Here is a 19,808-nt window from a genome sequence, read left to right on the forward strand (position 1 = left end):
GTGCGTGTTTTCCGGGCAGCGGACCCGGGGCTGCAGAGGTTCACATGCTCAAGTGAAATCGTCGTTCCTTAACGTTATGTGCTGTGCACGTCTCTGGGACGTTCATCCTCACGTCTGAGTTGTTGCTCAAGATGAAAGGGGGTATGAGATCTAATCTCTGGCTTTCGGGTGATGGTGGCCACATGGCTTGGTCTCGTTAGAGCGCGTCTCCATATGTGCGGAAGAGGCCCTTTCTACTATAAAGTAGAAAGCTGAGATAGAAGACCAGGGCAATCTGGATGTGCTTACAGTCTTACGTGACTCCTTCAAATCTCTTCTGGAATAAGGCTGGGAGTAAATAAATGTGCTTATGCCTGAAACCAAGCAATGAGCAACACACACAGTCCAGCGTCCGGGCTAACTGCTGGAACTTTCTTCTCCCCCTCTTTTCTGAACCATTCAGATGGAACAGTAGGATTCTCTTAGGTGTTCAGAGACCGCTGCGAGTGCCAACACCATAAGGAATCATATGTGGGCGCTGAGAGCAGTCACTTCCTTCCTTTGTCCCTCGGTGGCTGTATCACCCACTCTGTGTCCCCGGCCTCAGTAGTTAATCCTTGCTTACCTTAAGTATGGTTTGCTGTAACTTTTTTTTATTGCGGTGAAATAAACATAACATAAAATTGACCATCAGTGACATCTAGCACATGATGTTGTGCAACCACCACCAGAACATTTTTGTCTTCCAGAAGGAACCCCACTCCCACTCGCGGTCAGCATCCCCGCGCCCCCACCCTGGGCCCTGCAACCACCAATCACGTTGTGTGTCTGGATTTGCCAACTCCAGACGCTTCCTGTAAATCGTATCTTACTACGTGTGGCCCTTTGTGTCTGGCTTTTTTCTCACTCAGCATGATGTTTTCAAGTAAATGCTGCGGCTTTTGTGTCTTAGGACTCTTCAGTGCTTTCTGATGTGGCAGGAGTGACAAGGCTAGATCTGGAAGGTTCTGAAGTCGCGTGCTGGGATGGTAATCTATCAGTGACGGGGCCAACCACGAGGGGACACTCTCCAAATACGGTTGATGGATGACCCCAGTGGAGAGCAATGTGGTGCAATGTCTGATTTAGGACCCAGGACCTATACATAACAGTCACGTGGGTACCCTGGGGGAAGGTTTCCTGTATTTCGCCTTATACCGATGACTGATTAAGTTGACAAAAATAATTTTGAACATAAAATGGTGTATTAAGAAACAAAAAGTTAACCCTTAGCCTTTTTTGTACCGTTTTCACCTCAGAGTCCTTAAAAGATATTCTAATTATCTTTTATTTTCGTGTTTCGGTAAATGCACAGTGTAATTGTGATAAAGCATTTCCGAGGACAGGGAAGAGGCTGTGTGGCATTTTCCCAAGCAATCGGAGCAGATACACCAGTTAGGTCATGTAATTTAATCATCATTTGCACACGCTCTACTTCGTCAGGGTTGCTATATTTCTATTTACGCCCACATCGGTGGCCCCAGCGACGTGGTCAACGTGCTGAATGCAGAGGGGCAGGGGCTGAGCCATTGCTGTCCCCGGCAAGGGAATCCTTGGTTTTCCAAAAGCCGTGTCACCTTCTCTTTGTTTCCTTTTCTGCCACTTGGGAGTGTTGTTTGTTCATTCGTTTCTGGAACTCTTGGATTATTCTCCTGACGTTTAATCTATTCCTGGAAGCTCCAAAAGTTGCTTTGTTGAAAGGAAAAATGAGAACAAAGTTCCCCTCTTGGAGGTCTGGAACTTTGCTGGTGTCCGAGGCGACGCACAGGGCGATGCTTGTCCGGTGGGCGCACGCTTGGATGAGGGACACGAACGGAATGAGCGCTTTGTGGGGTGTGTGTCTGCCCTTTAACTTTGGCTTGGTTTGGGGGCTTCTCTTGTTGAAAGGAGAAGGTCTTTCTTCCTACTCGTCATTTCCCTAGGCTGGGAGGCACGTTTACTCTCGGGACATATCTTTACGGCTTCTTCACTGCAGATTCCTCCTTAAACGGTCTGCCCATGACCGGAAAGAGGGACTCACGAGGAAGGGTTCTGCCCACGCGGTTGAGCCCACCAGCATCCAGCTCCGCGAGGGGGACCCCGCCGCTCCCCCCGGGACCGTCACTACCCTCTGCCCTCCCGTGTCTCAGACCCCGCAAGTAAATCAGCTCAGCAGTGTCGTGGATGAGTTTTCTCTTCAGACACGTCCGCCGAACAATCCACGGACAGGGCAGGGCTGAAGTTGACCTCTAGCGGCCACGGTTTCAAGTTGTCATCAATCAAAATATCAAACCCAAAGAGCTCCAAGCAGTTGGCCGTAAAGGGGACCGAGGGAGCGATGGCGAGCCCCGTGAGAAGAGCCACGCGGTGGATTTTCTGCCACAGAAGCAGGCCGTCCACGTCCCAGCTGCGAAGGTGAGAGAAGGACCGGCTGAGGGTCTACTTGTTGCCGCGACCGATCACTTCTTTGATTTTCTCATGAGAGGCCCCAACTTACTGATGCTGAGGTTGGTCAAGGGGGCATAACTGTTCTGCAGATTACTCAGGTCGAACTTCTCCGTGGCAAAGCGCGCTAACCCTTCCTGATAAACGTAAATGGTCAAAGGCTTAAAGCCCGTGATACAGACGCAGATGCGGAGGTCAGGTTTACCTCTGCCCGCGAGGAAAGGGTGGCAGGTATATTTCCGTACTATGTATGTATCATCAAAGACTAAGTCTTTAATGTCACTGGAAATGATGATCCCCGTCCCGCGGGACGGCTCCACAGGCTTGCAGATCCAGGAGCTGCGCTTTGCGCCCGTCACGTGCTTCTCCCGCGAGTATTCGGCCATGAACTTGTCGTCGTCGGGCATGACGAACGTCAGCGGGATGAACTCGTGCAGGGGGCCGCCGGACGTCCTCTTCCATGCGCTTCAGGTGCCTGGCCAGGCGGTCCTTCTGGTCCGCCTGGTGGTGCCCGGGGGGTGGTTCAGCCGTTGCCCCGGCTTCACGCGGACGCGCTCAGTCATCCGGCAGGAGGAAGTCCCGCAATACAGGTTCCAGTCGTCGCTGTTCTGCCCTCCTTCGTCAAATTTGTCCCACCCTCGCTCCAGCAGGACGCTCTGCACCACTTCCGCCCTTCTGTCGTCCACAGGGAACACCGGTGGCTTCGGGATGGCCCCCGAAGGTCTGCCTTCTGCCATCAAATAAGGTTTTCTTTTCTAAAAACCGGGGATCAGAAAAGCGTTAGAGGGTGGGCAGGGAGGTCGTATCCTAGAGGAGCTTTTCCGTAAAGGAGCCCGCATCCTACGGTCAGCTGTCCGGTCTGCCTTCCCTGACATCATTCACCAGATAACCTGCCCCCTGCACAGGTCCGCCCATCTCTGCTGCCCCTGCAGAAGCTGACGGGCCCCTCCCTGTGCGTTCTGTCGCTCCAGAGTTACCTGCCTACTGCCTCCTCTTAGCGACATGTTAAAACGTTGGCAGTCACAACAGTGACCTGAGGGTTACTCTGCCGTAGGCCTGTACCTTCAGTGAATCCTGTTGACCTGAAAAGTGGGCATTCTTTAGAAAAAGCAAATATGTCAGGTTCTCTCCAGTTAGATGAATCTGAACATGCCAAAGAAAGGTGATGCGTGGGTGTTACGTGATTAGCAAGGGTCTTATCAGCCCGAGAAGCTTTGGGAGCTTAGGCCAGACCCCTGTGGTGGCCACCAGCACCTGCCTCATATGCCCAGGGGTCAGAGGCCGTGTTCCTTCAAGTTCATGGTAACTTGCAAGGAAAATAGGAAAAATTTGAGTTTTAGAAATTCATTCTGCACAAACAATGATTATGTGAAGATTGCGCCTCCCATTTTGCAAGACGCCCAGAAAGTGCATATTCGACATTTTCCTGAAATTTCAAAGACAGAAAATCAGATTGTTTTGGAGAAAATCAAAGCTGATGATGAGGCATGATGTTGTATTATGATCCAGGGTGGGTGGGGGCGGGGAGTAAAAAAGCCAACGCCTCTTGGGGGAGATGTCGCTATTCCAAAATCTTAAAACAAGGATTTAGTGCTCATCAAAACTGCCACATTCAGGCAATTCTGACTTATTTCTTTGATGATGTTAGCATCGTTCGTGCATAACTTACCCTATAGCGTGACATAACTTATTTGGTGGAAATCCTGTGGCGTTTGAGAGGCTCTGATTGATGCCCAAGGAGTAACTCTGACAGGCGAAGCCAGCCTGGACGGAGGGAAAGTGGGCGGGAAGGAGGGAGGAGGTCGAACTTGTCACCCACCTGCTTCTCCAGATTTGAAGTTGGGAAGAGTCGGGGAGCGGCGAAGGAGTCTCCTTGTTTTCTGAGGCCAGCTGCTGAATATGGTAGGCTCTGATCCGAGGCTGCTGAGGGCTGGGACAGTGGCTCCGAAAAAGGTCCAGAAGCACTGTGAACACAAGCCGTGTCAACACATGACCTCGCGTTTGTCGGTGTTGTTACTGCTTTGGCGAGGAGGGGCCCCCGGGAGCTACAGCCCCAGCGCGGCTGTTGAGAAATTCAATCTTTGCAATTTACAGCACTGTTTTCAAGCTATGTTCAATGATATTAACATGTTATAGTAGTGTGTGTGTGTATGTGCGTGTGTGTGTGTGTAAGGGGGAAGATCAAAAATAATTATGGAAGCTGGATCAAACGCAGTTAAAAATGTTCCTTCTCTTGGGGCACCTGGGTGGCTCAGTTAGTTGAGTGTCTGACTCTTGAATCAGCTCAGGTCACGATCCCAGGTCGTGGGATCGAGCCCCGTGCTGGTCTCTGTGCAGAGCGTGGAGCCTGCTTAAGATTCTGTCTTGGGGCACCTGGGGGGCTCAGTCAGTTAAGCATCCGACTTTGGCTCAGGTCGTGATCTCAGAGTTCATGAGATCGTGCCTTATGCCGTCAGCATGGAGCCCACTTGGACTCCCTCTCTCCCCCCTACCCTGCCTGTGCCTGTGCTCTCCCCCTCTCCCTCTCTCTCAAAATAAATTAAAAAAAAAGTTTAGTCTCTTCCTAGCTCCAAGACACATGCCATCTTTCCCAAACTTAGTTGATCACGGAACCCTCCTAAAATTTGTGTCACATTAGTTACCATTTCACAAAAGCAGCGTGGGAAATATTGAGTCAGGCAAACCTGATGGGATATTGTCCCATTCCTGGCAACCTCCACCTTCCCAGCCTGGGAATAAACCTCTCAGGAAAGGACAGTGTGGCCTTCTGGGGGGCGCCTGGCTCCGTCGGGAACCAGCACGCGGTGGCTCGGGACCGGCCTTCTCCGGCTCCGCAGGTCAGCGGACGAGAACAGACCCAGGAAATGCCATCTTGAGGCCGGCCGGCAAACCTGGGCTTCCTGGAACCAAGAAAGCCGAGACGTGAAGCGTATGGTCTGATGGGACTCTGGCTGTTCACTGGGACGCTTGTGCAACACCCACTGGGCCCGTGTCAGCTGAGTGTCCACTTGCCTGTGAAAATTCGTTGAGAAACCAAATGCGTAATTAAGAGTTTTCTCTGCTCAACACAAGGTCTGGAGCCACTGAAGTGTCTTTCATCCAGCCTCTTTCAGACGGACGGACAGACGCTGGGGACAGCACACGGTTCCCGTCTGACGAAGAAACGCACGTGGGAGGGGGCAGGCGTCGTGATTAAAAACTGGTTGGGGACAAATTCGGAAGCCCTCCGTAGGACGAGGGAGGCGATGCGGGCGGTGAGGACCGGGGTGGGGGTGCCTGCAGAGGCCCCTTCCCGTGCCAGGCACGCCGTCCGGCCCGGGGGGGGTCATGGGGCACGTCCCTAGTCGCTCGGCTCTCGCCTCCCACGCCTGTAGAGGACGAAGTGCTCATCTTAAGGTGAGCACGGCCGTTCCCGTGAGTGTAGATGTGGGCCAAAGGCCACCTGCTGGAGGGGACCAGGATACAACCTCTTTGTGTGCTCACGGGCCCTGGAGCCACATGCCCCCCCCCCACCCCTTCTGGAGCAGGGTGGCCCAGCCATCGGTCACACCATCCTCTCATCTCAGAGGTGGTGTCCTTGTGGCTGAGAGTGAAGCTGTCCACGGAGATTTTCATAATAGCCTAGTTTCTCCCTTGGTCTGAGCCTCATCTCTAGGAGGGAGGACGGTGAGGAGGTCACACCGTTCATGGCCACGGCAGGATGAGCCACGGGTGGGCTCCAGCTCCAGGTGTGGCCATGTGGTCCGTGGACATAAGAAGAGAACCCATGAAATGCACATGTGGTTCCCCTCTGTATGGTGTCCAAAGGTTGACCTCCTGCTGATGAAGGAGGAGGTGAGGGGGGAACCGAGAGGGGAGGTGGAGGGAGAGGTGAGGGAGGAGGTGAGGGAGGAGTGGAGGGAGGAGAGGAAGGGAGGAGGGGAAGGGAGGAGGGGAGGGAGGAGGGGAAGGGAGAGGGGAGGGGAGAGGTGAGGGAGGAAGGAGGGAGGAGGGGAAGGGAGAGGTGAGGGAGGAGGGGAGGGAGGAGGGGAAGGGAGGAGGGGAGGGAGGAGGAGAAGGGAGAAAGGGAAGGGAGGAGGGGAGGGAGGAGGGGAGGAAGGAGGGGGAGGGAGGAGGGGAGGGGGCATCAAAGTCCCGCAGAGGGTTAGCGGTGCCCCCTCCTCCCTGTGATCTGTGTAAACTGGGTGGTGGGTCCCAGGTGTCACTGTTCCTTCAGAGGTTTTTGAAGGGTCGCATATTCTGTGACCTTGTTAAGAGGAGGCTCGGACGGTCCGAGAGGGCTCAGGGCCCGGGGGGTTCTGGACGGAGGTGGAGAGACCCTGCAGAGGAGAGGGGGAGCGAGGGCCCCTGGAGGGGGGGGGGCTGCGCGTCACGCGGGGGTCAGACTGTTTACTGCCGAGGCAGCCTCGCCTGCGTCCGTGTGGTGAGGAGCCGATGCGGGTTATTTGACCACAGTCCGCGCGCTCCCGTGGCTGTCCTGGCCGCGAACACAGGGCGGGCTCACACCGCGAGCCGAGCCGGGCCGACGCCCACTGTGCGCGGGGTCCCCCACCTGCGTGCTGCACCGGGAGCGGATCTGCTGGGGCTGCAGGCGACCCCGTCCGCTCCAGTCGGCGTGGGCTCTGCGCGTCTGCGCTCCAGGTCTGCCGCGGTGGCTGTCCCCGCCCCCGGGGTCCCTGCTGCCTGCACTTCCCGGGCGCTGCGGGCCAGCACGGCTGTGCAAATGGCCATTCGCCCGCCTCACCCAGCGAAATAGGAGTTTTTGAGGTCAGGGCTGTCTTTCTAATCCCGGTTCCTGCATTGGGTGCCCTGTATGTTTGTGGAACAAATGAATGAACCAGCAGCCCAGCGTGGGGTCGGGACAGGGGAGGAGCAGGGGGGGTATAGTTTTTCTTGTAATGAGGGGAATACAGATTTCATACATTTTCTGTCCACGTCAGCCGTGATTCCTACTCTGTTGCTCATTTCTGCCCCAAATTTCCTCTCTTTTTATTTATTTATTTAAAAAAAATTTTTTTTTCCAATGTTTTTATTTATTTTTGGGACAGAGAGAGACAGAGCGTGAACGGGGGAGGGGCAGAGAGAGAGGGAGACACAGAATCGGAAACAGGCTCCAGGCTCTGAGCCGTCAGCCCAGAGCCCGACGCGGGGCTCGAACCCACGGACTGCGAGATCGTGACCTGGCTGAAGTCGGCTGCTTAACCGACTGCGCCACCCAGGTGCCCCCTTCTCTCTTTTTATAAACTCCCATTTATCTGGGTCAGGATCCAAGAGATTTGTGGCTAACTTCAGCTTCTCAGTCTTGAGCCCAAACTTTAGTGGCAAATTCTATTCACAATTAAAATAGACATCACCATTCCTGACCTTTTACCAGATACACACTAGGCCTTTCTACCTTTACGACGAGTGCTTAAATCAGCGACTGATTGGTTTAAATCATATAAAACATGTAATACGCTGTATGTTTATTTGGACGTTTGCTCTCGGAACTGTGACAGTAAGCGGTCCTCGTGGGAACTGATATGATCGCCATTACAATGAAATTAATGAAAGACACAAATAACTTCTATGATCAGAGCAGCCCGCACAGGCAGCGAGCCCTGGCTATTTCCCGAAGGCATCACTTTATATTCATTGATGCTCATAATACATAATTGCGATACTAAGACTTAAGAGGCAAGCAGAGTATCGTGTCATGCGATAAAAATATCGTACGCAAATACACGTGCACATTATAACATGAAACCATGACATGAAATTGTCAATTATTTAAGGGCATTTGCCATTCGGCCAGGGCAGGAGCCGAGACACCGGTCAACTTAACCCTGGCAGTTCTGAACTGAGCAATAGCCCGGGCGAAGAGCTCTCAGGGTCCACGGGCTTTATTCTGAAAAGAAGGCGGTAAACATTCTCGCTGAACTTGAAAACACTTTATTGGGAACCATGGTTCTCAGCATCCCTGGGCAGTCACACTGATTGGCCCAGGAACGTATCAAGGTAGCAGTAATTACTAATAACGCGCGAACTCCACAAGGTCACTGCAGGGAAATTATGACATATATGTGTATATTGACAGAGTCGCCATCTCCCGCGTGCATTTCCGCATGCCCTGTCGCGTGGGAGGCTACGCTTTTCAGGTGCGGCCCGTGGGAGGGGCTCTGTGAGGCAGGCACGTCCTTGACCGGGGGACGGCCACAGATCTACAGACCCTGCAGGTGAGTGAGGCTTGGTGGATAGAGCCCTCTCGGGCCCTCCAAGACGGAGGTCGGCCTCCACATAAAAACTTCCAGAAGGAAACTAGAGCACGCAGGGCTACTCCCCAAGCCGCTATCCGAAGGGAGAGGGGCACCTGCCCAGAAGGTGAAGGCCACGTGCTTGTATCTCTGTTAGGAGAGCCCGAGTCCGTTACCGTGAACGTGGCTGGAACGCTCGTAGGGGCAGAGTGAGCCCGCGTGTGCACGGAAAACACCAACACGCATCAAAACATCATCACCATTGAACCACCGCGTGTGGAGTGGGAACGAGCGAAGGCGGGGCCGACCTGGTCACGTGCAACCAGGGACACACATCGCAGAGCGCGCCCAGGTCTCGCGTCCTTCTCGGCGGAAACCCGGCCGACGTAATCAGGGCAGAGGCCGCGTCTGAGAAGCAGCAGCAACTTGAACTTCAGAAGCCGACTTCAAGCGTGTGATTAGGTCATTGTTATAATTACGGGGTTTTATGATCTCTTGGAGTCTGGTTCAGCCCTGGCCACGCTCTCTCCTGGCTTCTTTTCCCACACCTTGATGACATTCCTGGGCACACGGGGCCCGCTGGGAGGGAAGCGGGCCAAACACAACTGTCGCCCCCACTGTGGGAACAATGAACCCTCAGAATGGCCCCTGGGATCCCTGCTTCTCCCAGAAGACTCATTCTGGAGCTGGAATTTGTGGGAGGGGACGGGTCCCAGCCTCCGCAGCCCCTCAGACTGCTGAGTCCCACGTTGGTCCTTCCAAAACGGGACCTTGAAAAAGAATCAGGGGGGAGTCCATTGTGTCTATGCACACTGCGTTTGGAGCTCATTCACCGCGTGAGGGACAAACCGCCCCCAGCTACCTTCCGTTGGAACCGGACCCGGCTGTAGTACGAAACCATGTGATTGAATGACATGAATTTCTGTCGTCTTTGAACTGAGAGAGGAAATATTTGGGGGTCGAGGAGAGGGACCCTTCTTGGGTGACCCTGAAATCAGACGCTGCAAAAGCAAACAGATCCCACCGAGGCAGAGAACCGGCTTCTGTCTACGTCCTTTGGTCTCGGCTTTCGGAACCTCAACGATTAATTTCGAAAGCCTCTGCCCCGCCTTCGTTTGGAATTACTGGAGATTTACCACGCGCAGCCTGTGTGCTCATGTGTCCTGGGTGAAAACATGGTTTCATCAACTTTTTTTACTATCCACACGGCCTTGCCTCCGGCCATACTCGGAACAGTAAAAACACACCGCCCTGTCGTGGATCAAAGAGTCGCGCACACGACAGAAACTTCACACTGCCTCGCGCGGCGATTTTCAGATTTAGAGGCGAGTTGTTCAGACATGCAAGGCACTCCGTTTTTATCAACTAGGACCGAACGGCGGCTGTAGACTCCTGTGTGATTCTACGTGGGCGAAGCCACTTGGTGGCTGACCGTCCCCCTCAACCATCCCCCCCCCTTTTTTTTTTAAATAAGTTGTTATTAACTTAAAATCAGAACAGTTTTTAATTATTCTAAATCAGTGCCCGGGCACAACTTTTTATACTGGTGATAGGTTTTGTTTTATCATTAAAGCCTTCAGTTCCCCGGGGGTGAGGCCCCACCCGATTCCGCCCGAGGCTTGCATCCAGTGGACCAGAACTGACTTGACGTGAAAATGTCCAGTGTCCCGGGACCGGGGAGCTACATTTGCCGCTTTGCAAACTGTGTATGGAAAGGCAGTGGGTTTTTTTTCCCCCACTGGAAAGCCTTTGAGATATCACATCTACGTCTGAAGGCCACACTTCTTAGCGTGGCATTCAAGGCCTTCGTATGAGTCTTCAGCCGCTGTTCAGCCCAACGCCACTCCCCGCCCGGACTTCCCAACCCCGCCTGGCAGGGTCAGGAGCCGGGTGTCCGACCCAAGCCCTAGCTGTGGCCTCAGGGCATCCCGACTTGGTGGCCCTGAGCCCCGCCTTCTCTCCTCGCCTGCCCTCCCTTTCTCCCCTCCTCTGGGGCCCACACCCTCCACACCTACCTTGGGGAAAACTGCTCCCTCTGCATCCAGCCGTCTGTGTGCCAGGCGATCCGTGCTCCGCCCCGAAGCCTTAGCATCTGTCCATCAGGTCTCGGAGAGCACGGGCTGCTCGGTGTGTTCCGGGGGGAGCGCCCCCACTCACTATGGGGTGCCGTTGAGCTCTCCCTCTGCCCACGTGTCCCAGGATGTGCTCCCGCCTCGCGCACGAAAGCGTGTCGTCAAGCGATACAACCCAGGTGGGCGGGATGCTCGTCCTCCTAAGTCCACCAGGTCTGAGCGCGGTGGCCCCGCTGGTCAGAGCGCACGTGGCCCCCTGAGCCGTCGGGGAGGGGTGCGTCCCGGGACAGAGGCACGCGCTGGGGCCCCCTCTGGCTCCCGGGGTGACTTCTGTACACTCGTCCCCGAGCCCGGCCCTGCTTCCAAGTGGGTGTGCGGTCAGCCTTCGGCAGCCGCAGAGCCCAGTCGACGGGGCAGAACTGGAAGCTTCCTTGCTGGTCCCTCCGTGATGCGAGCCTGCTCTCCTCACAAAGCGGGGCACACGTCACCGCAGGGCCTGAGGGGCCAGGCCCCATCCGGATATGGACCTGGGGCTCCTCTGCACGTCCCCCCCCCTCCTCCGGAGGACTGTCTTCTTTTTGTGGGGACCACACTCAGCTCAGAGCCCAGTGGCCCCATCAGCCACACACCTGAGGACACAGAGAGGCTCAGGGCAGCTGAGAGACGGACGAGAAGAGGCAGGCAGGCTCCTCTGGGGGCTGTCCTGGGACCTTCTTATACTTCACCCAGGTGGGACCTCAAAATAGACCATTTCCACATAAGAACAGTTGAGTTTCCAAAATGAATCGTTGTTGTATATATATATATATATATATATGTATATATATATATGAAGGTTTATTCAGTTGGAGAGAGAAACAGAGACAGACTGTGAGCAGGGGAGGTGCAGAGAGAGAGAGGGAGACAGAATCCGAAGCAGCTCCGGGCTCCGAGCTGTCAACACAGAGCCCGATGCGGGGCTCGAACTCACGAACCGTGAGATCATGACCTGAACTGAAGTCGATGCCCAATGGACTGAGCCCCCCTGGCGCCCCTGAATCTTTATCGTTTCTGTAAGTCAAGTTTACACCTGAGACCTCAGTTGGCCCCGTCCTTCCCTGGCTGTGTGCTGCCTCCACACCCTCGTTCTGTCCCCCAGGCCCCGAGCACCACACCTGTGGACTTTGGGACACACCCCGGGCAGAATCCGCCCTGCATTTGTATATGAGGTGCCTCCCCATAGGATCTTTGAACTCAGCTCACTCAGGCTTCAGCATCTTATTACTCTGTTGATGAATGTTTAATGTTTCGACACCAACTATTTAATTACAGACATTGTTATACCCTTTCAGGACCAATAAATTGCCTCACATGATATATAAAACTGCACAGCACAACAGAGCCCTGGCTAAGCTGTCCCAGGGGAAGGGAAACACTGCGGATCTCCTAATTAGCAAACCAAGAACAAAAGCAATTCATCGTACGTGGCCCAGAAGGCATTTTTCTTTCTGGGTTTGATGTGTTCATTCGTTGTTAATTATTTATCGTTACCCTGCAGCCGTACGTGCTGGGAAGTGGTGTAGAAACCAAAAGTCATTGAGTCTTTCCCCCGACCGTCCTCCCGAGCACCAGATTAAGGTGGGTTTGGTGATGATTATGAGTCAGGGGCAGAGACAGGGCTGGCTATCCAGACACAAGGAAGGATATCTGGGCCGAAATCGTCTACGCATCCTGAATTTGTTGAATAGTGTACGATTTTCCCCTTCGATTAGAGACGTTTGGGTGAGTTTCCCAGCTGTCTGCTCTCTGGGGACGTTGGCACACAGTCACCTCTCACAAAAGAGACTCTAAGGGCACATGAGCAGAAGAAGGTGGGGTGCACACTTACCAGGTGAAACGTGTTGGCTTCGTCCAAAGTGAGCGCCGAGAGCGAGCGCATTTCCCCCCCGAACTGCTTCTTCGCGGGTTCTTCTCCAGATTTCTCAGTGGGCTCAGTTCTCCCTTGACTTGTGCCCATGGGGTCCTGTCCTCCTCAGACACGGAAAGGCTTAAGGAAGCCTGGGGGCCTCCCAGGAGCCGACCACACGGACTTTGGATCTTGTGGCTAAAGAACTGGCTGGGAGGCAAACGGGCCACCTCTGCGTTGCTCAGGGACCACTAACACCGCTGCCCCAGGCTGACGCCAATGCCCTCGGGGGCCCGCTGGTCACAGCCCTGGGGCCTCCCCGGTCACAGCCCCGGGGCCTCCCTGGTCACAGCCCCGGGGCCTCCCTGGTCACAGCTCCGGGGCCTCCCCATGCGGGAGCCAACACCCTTGGGGCTCGCTGATCACAGCTCCGGGGCCCCCCGGTGTGCGCTGTTCATGACAGTCTCGCCTCACCTTCAAGGGTGAGCGGTCCTCACACTGGGACACACTCACCTGCTCTGACAGGATCCAGAGGAAGTTAGGTTCATTATGGTGCTTAAATCTAGAATTTTGGTGGAGTCCAAGGAAACAGGGAACCAATAAGTAGAATTTTCACTTTTTTTTTACACCTCAATCCCACCTCCCCCAAGTGAGCATCAAACTCACACCCCAGGTGGTTGATGGAAAGAGATTCTTCTCTACCACCTACCAGGCCCAAGGGAGAGACGTGTGAGAAACCGCATGGTCTCTGGGAGCCTAGAAATCTTTCCTGCCTTCGAAACATCTTCCCAACCAACAACCAAGCCCTTGACATTTGCCAGTTAACATTCATTGAAAACTCTACCTAGCACAGCACCCGGTTCATTGGAAGGATGGAGAACAGGCTTTTTCTGGTTACCGTGATCTCCTCAGTACTTCTTGAAGGACGTTTACAAACATGAAACTTCTACAACAAAAACTTAATCAAGAGAGAAATACATGTAATTAAGTACAAGAAAAGAATCCTTGGTGTGACAATTGTTGCCCTTGAAGGAAGTGATAGAATGTTGCAGGTGTCTGTTTCCTGGTCTGGGTGTTGGCCATATGGATGTTTTCAGGTCGTAGAATTTTATCAAGCTGTACTTGTGTAATTGTACATTTCCTTTATTTTACATTGTCTTTGTTTTATAAGTCAGTAAGTAAACGTTCCAAAAAAAATTAAGGGCATATATCTCTGTTGACGAGTAGCATTTGGAGTTACCCTCCTCACTTACCCTTTTAGTAGAAAAACAACCAAGAGTTAAGAAATCAAGTTCTATCCCATTTCTTCAATTAACCAACTCTGTGACCCAAGACAAGTCATCAGAGGCATTAACCTTGCTGATTATTCTTGCTTTTTTTCGTCATTACCACACAAGGGATTCGAACTAGAACAATCTTAATGCCCTGTCCTTCCCAACCCCCCAATATTTCAGTCCTGTAATGATCCTTCACCCCCTCCCATATCGGGCTCTAGCCACCGCCTCGTTTCCCAAGAAACCTTCTGGGAAGGGCTGGGAATCCTTCCTGTCTCCACTTCTCTACTCTTTCTAAGCCACTTGGTTCAAGTCTTCACCCCCAAGACTCCCACTGAGTTGCTCTGCCTTCGCACAGGTGATGTCATTTTGCCAAATCAATGATCTGTCCTCTACTGTATCTGCCCAACACACCCCAGCAGTTGACAAGAGAGCTGAGCGTCTTTGGGACCTGTCACTAACTGGGCTCTGCCATGTCAGTCTCTTGGGGGCACTCATTTGTCCCCACGGTCACTTCCTTTCTGGTTCTTCCTCCTCACCCTGGCCTCTGAAGACGGAAGGTGCAGGGAGTGAGACCGTAGGGCTTTGCTCCGCTCCAGGACCACTCACTCGGCTGGTCTCCTTCCGCGCCATGGCTTTAACGTCCTCTCTCTAGGCTGATGTGCCGGTCTCTCTGCCCCTAGGACACCCCCACCTTCCAGCCCCAGACGTCTCACCGTTGCCCACCAGAGCCACGTGGATGTCTGAGAGCCTCACATGTCACGTGCTCAACACCAGGCTCTTGATTTTCTCCTCTGTGAGGCTCCCCAGTCTGAGTAAGCGGCCATTTGCTTCTCCCACTTATTGGATAAGCCAGACTCCCGAGTTTTCCTTGGCTCTTTCTCTGCCTCAATACATCTTGTGGCCTCTGCCCTTAAAGCACGTCCCCGGTCCCACCAGTTCACCCTCTTTCCATTCCCTGCCACCGAGACCGCCTGGGTGCCTCTTGCTTCTTGCTCCAACAATTCGACAGCTTCCCAAGGCAATGGCCTGTGACTCTTTGTCTCACCTCGGCACCTACTGTGCCTTCCTACCAGCAGCCAGAGTGAGCCTGTTACAATTAAGTCACATGGCCTCGCTTCTATCTTGTGGGTTCTGTATGGGGGTGAAGAGTGTCCCCCCACGTTCATGAGCTTCTCTGGAACCAGGGTCATTGAGACGTGATTAGTTAGGATGAGGTCATGCTGGGGTAGGGTGGGCCCCGGTGTCCTTATCAGAAGAGGAGGAAAGACACAAAGATAGTCACAGGGAGGAGAATGCCACGAGAGGACAGACTCACGGAAGTTGGCCACGTGAGGTCGGAGGCAGAGACCTATGTGATGCATCTACGAGCCCGGGAATAACCTGAGACGACATGAACACCAGGAGCTGGAAGAGGCAGGATGGATTTTCCACTCCGGCCTTCGGAGGAACGTGGCCCCGCCCACACCTTGATTTGGGGCTTCCAGCCTGCAGACCGTGACAGGATGAATTCCCACTGTGTGCGCCACTCAGATGTATTTTTATGGACTTCATTACAGAAGCCACAGGAAACTCTTCAGGTTCCCATGTGGCTCACAATAGAATCCAGTCGAACCTGGTCTGGGGGCCCTACGTGATCTGCTCTGCTTTCTGGCCTCGTGCACGTCCGGCCTTCCCTCCCTGTGCACCTGTCCCAGCCCCAGGCTGCAGTGGGAGGCTGGCTCCCCTTCACCTAACCGGGCTCCAGTCTGCTGAGCGCCTCCCGATGTCCCTCATCACATCACCTCCCCCGGAAGCGGGCACTTGCCCCTCAGTTACACTAGCATCGGTCCTGACCCCGCCCTCGAGTGAGTGCATAGACACGGTCTAATTCGCTGACCTGAGAATTTCCTGGTGTGACGAGAATTGTTCAGGGCCACTTTCCTGCTTGGGACCTGTTGGGGTCACCGATGGAAGCCTCACGGATCCGGTTCAGGGGCAGGAAATACTTGCTGGGACAGCAGAAATCGAGGTTGTCTTCTCTAAAACCGCCGTGGGACAGAGGTCATGGAGGGAGGTCGGCGAGGGACAGGTGGCGGGAAAGACCTTCAAATGCTGGCACCTGGGGCTCCTCGCGTGTTTGGAGCGTTGAATCAGATCCGTGGCCCCTAGCGTGTTGGAAATGTTCCCAAACCTGTTTTTCTTCCAGGGCATCACCGCTCAGGATTTTGTGGGTGGCCCCCAGGGCTCGCCGAGTGGGTGAGCACATCCCAGCATGCGTGCTTGGCTGTCCAGAGATCCCCCATGGGCCTCACGGTCATAGCTTCAATTCTCCACTTGGGTCTCTGAGCACCTGCGGGGGATAGCTGGACCCAGACTGGAAGGAGAGAATCCCTCTGTAATGAGGAATGGTCCGTACTATAGGAAACCATCCCGAGGGGAAACACAGATGCAGGTCTGTTCCACGCTTTGCCTTTGGACTCCCCGATAAAGGCTGGCCCTTCCAAAGCGGCTGGTAGGGAGGCCTTCCGTTGTTTTGTTCTGTTTCTGTAAGGAAGTTGGGGGAAAGGGCAAAGGAGCACCTCGCTGGGAGGCAGGGTTTTGTTCTACACCGAACGAGGCGCGGGGCGTCGGGAAGGTGCCTGGCCACACTTACGGAGAGGGCCGGGGGGAGCCGCAGGGTGGCCTGGTGAGCACGCGTCAGCACCTTCCAGGGACAGGATGCCCCTCTGCCCGCGCGTGAGGGCGACGGTGGCCGCCCTGCCCGCCAGGGGGCGCTGTGTAAGCGCTGTGGCCTGGGCTCCTGCCGGGGCTCCAGCCGCGGGAAAGCAGGGAGCACACGGGGTCCCACCCACTTGGCTTTCTCGCTTACCGGGCAGTCTGTCCTCATCCGCGCCCTGCAGGCTGATAAGCCCCGCGGGAGGGAGGGAGGGACGGATGGGAGGGATGGGAAATGGCCCGACGGCCAGGTTACCTTCCAGCTGTGCGATCTGCCCACATTCTCACCCCCACACGGGAGGGGACAGATGGTTGCAGGTGCCAGCCGGCGTGAAGGAGAGGACAGAAGGCTCCGGGACGCATTGAAAGGCCACCTGAAGCAGGCAGGTCGCTGCCTGCGGGGAGCAGGCCGGTTTTACAAGGAAGAGGTGACATCTAAGCTGAATCTTGAGCACTGAGATAGTCAGCCAGGCAGAGGAGGATGGGAATTTTCATAAAGCAAGCAATGACCGCAAAGTCACAGAGATGTAAGAGACAGGGATGTTGATACTTGGGGTGAGGCGGGGCGTGGTGGTCAGGTGCAGGTGAGGTGGGACAAGTCATGGGGAGCCCCGCACCCCAGGTGGGGGCATTGGGGTTTTATCCTGAAGAGAACAGCCATTACTGGTGAAGGGGCAGGGACAGTACCGTGTCAGCCTTGCACTTCGAGGGACTGTTGATGGGGTCATCCGCCAACAGAGACCACAGGGAGAGAAGGGGTTTGGAAGAATTCCAGAAAGCAAAATGGACAGGGCTGGTGACTGATGGGGGGTGACAGGTGGGGTGACGGCAGTGTCGGGGAGGAGCCTGCGGCCGGTGACTCTGCGTGGGAGGGGGACCAGAGCACCAGGGTGGTCCCTGGCAGGGGCCGGACCTCGGGATGCCCGCCTGCCTGCGGGTGGCCGAGGAGGAGGGGGAGCCTCCGAGGGGCTCCAGGCCACCTGGGCGGGGGTGCAGGGCCACTGGAGGCTGGCGGGGGGTGGGGGGGAGAGCAAGGGGTGCCGCTGACAGTGAGGGAGTGGCCGAGGCTGGAGGTACCAATGGCCAAGGTGTGTGTGCTCCTGGGGCCTCAGTGCGCCGAGGTGTGGCGTTTCCCTAGGCTGGTGGGCTAAATGTGGGTGGAACTGCTCTTATCTTTGTGTTGTTTTACGGCATCCCAGGGGCAACGGAATCCTGCGACGTCAGATGACGCGAACCACGGTAATAACAGTATCTAATGAATATTTGCAATGAACGAATAAATAATGAGTGAATATTTAGTCCCAGAAGTTCTTTAGAAGTTGTCTCCAACTTTAAAAAACGCACTTCACATGCCATGAACTAATTAAGTGAGCACGAAGCATCAAGGACCCAGAAATAATCCGCTTTAGAAGCAATGCTTGGTTACGGGGCGCCTGGGGGCTCGGCCGGTTGAGCGTCTGGCTTTTGATTTCAGCTCAGGTCATGATCTTAGGGTCCTGGGATGGAACCCCCCGTCGGGCTCTGCGCTGGGTGTGGAGCCTGCTTGGGATTCTCTCTCTCTCGCTGCCCCTTCCCCGCACGCTCTCTCTCTCTCTAAAATAATATTAAATAAATAAACAAAATAAAAGCAATGCTCAGTTCGACTCATACATCAACCACAGAGTCAAACCACAGGGGAGATTTTATTTATTTAATTTTGTCTGTTTGTTTATTTATTTTTGGGAGAGAGAGAGAGAGAGAGACAGAGCACGAGCAGGGGAGGGGCAGAGAGAGGGGGAGACACAGAATCGGAAGCAGACTCCGGGCTCCGGGCTGTCAGCACAGAGACGGACGCGGGGCTCGAACCCAGGTACTGCGAGATCATGACCGGAGCCGAGGTCGGTGGCTTAGCCTACTGAGCCCCCCAAGCGCCCCGTCACAGGTGGAGCCTTTAAAACTGCTGGTACCCGGGCTCCACCCCAGACTGCCCAAAGTCAGGCCCCCGTGCTGGGGCCCCGGGCACCTGAGAAGGACTTAGTGCCTTTGGGTCAGAGGTCAGGAAAGACCAAGCCGGATGCCCACGAGTCAGGAGGTCGCGAAATGAGGTCACGCACGTGGAAGGCTTGCGGGGGGTCAGGCGCTCGGGGCGCTGGTAGTGCTGATCCTGAGGCTGGGGGCCTGCCCTGCCACTCACGGGACACCCGTGCTGCATGGTGCTCTCCCACTGCGCTGGGTTCCGGGGGTGCCTGGTGGGGGTCTGGAGGCCAGCAGACTCGGGAGAGTGAGGCGCCTCCCTCTCTGGTCATCTCACCAGAGCACGCGTGCACGGAGACTCCTGGTTTAGCTGGGGTGAGGCGATTGGGACACACTCCGTGACGAGGCCCACATCGCATATATTTTATGCCGACGTTGGAAAGAGAAGGCCAGACCTCGTGGGTCTGTGAGCTGGAGAGGAAGTGATTCAGCAAGGCAGCGGTGAGCGCCCAGGGACGCAGGGCTTGGGGACATTAGCACACTGTGGGCCAGGGGCGGGGGGAGGGGGACAAACGGTCACGTGGTCGGGAAGGGGGCACAGGGGCTTCTGGGAGGACTCGAGTTGGGGCCAGTGGCCAGAAGTGGGCCTGGAAAGAGGCCCCGGAGGAAGGAGACTCTCTGGGTTTGATTTCGACGTGAGGCCGGAAGTGGTGAAGTCCCTTGGTACTTCCTCTCTGACTCGGTCACTTGCTGACCAGTGAAATGGCTTCTGTGTGGTGACTCCCTGAATAACCCAGGTTGGAGTGGACCCCGATCCAGCCCCCGTCGGGGGTAGGGTAGGATCTCCGAAGGCCCTGGGCCCTGGCTCTGGAGGAGAAGGCTCTAGGCTCCCGCAGCAGAAAGTGACCCAGCCGTCCCCGAAGCCCGCGCCCTGGGCGTGCTGGCTCCCCGAGCCACCTGGGCACAGGACCCCCTTCGACTGCAGGCCCTCTGCTCTGTCAAGGGTCGCGGCGATCAAACCGCCATAAAACACACGCAGAGGTCTGTCAGACCGCGTCTGCCGTGCCTGCCCCCGGTCTCCACTGGGGGACCCGCATGAACACCCCTTTACATTTTAGGACCTGGAAAATGATTCTCTGTGAAAACACTGACAAGGCCCCTTTTATCAAGTAACGATGATTATATAATGTTTTTTTTTTTTTTTTTTTAATTGCCTTGGCTGCCAGGACGCTTGGGCTCATTTTTGTAAATT

The 19,808-nt window shown here is 55.0% G+C and overlaps 1 protein-coding gene across 1 annotated transcript; it reads right to left on the reverse strand.

Moving 5' to 3' along the window:
- Positions 1 to 878: 878 nt before the first annotated feature.
- Positions 879 to 14,539, reverse strand: TTLL2 (tubulin tyrosine ligase like 2). The gene is given in 7 exon segments (XM_023253561.2): positions 879 to 1,890; positions 1,893 to 1,988; positions 1,991 to 2,199; positions 2,201 to 2,489; positions 2,492 to 3,197; positions 12,615 to 12,754; positions 14,446 to 14,539. Coding segments are annotated over 7 exon segments (1,833 nt in total). The 3' UTR covers positions 879 to 1,591.
- Positions 14,540 to 19,808: the final 5,269 nt, after the last annotated feature.

This window comes from Felis catus, chromosome B2 (genome assembly GCF_018350175.1).
Source record: "Felis catus isolate Fca126 chromosome B2, F.catus_Fca126_mat1.0, whole genome shotgun sequence".
NCBI classification, from domain to species: domain Eukaryota; kingdom Metazoa; phylum Chordata; class Mammalia; order Carnivora; family Felidae; genus Felis; species Felis catus.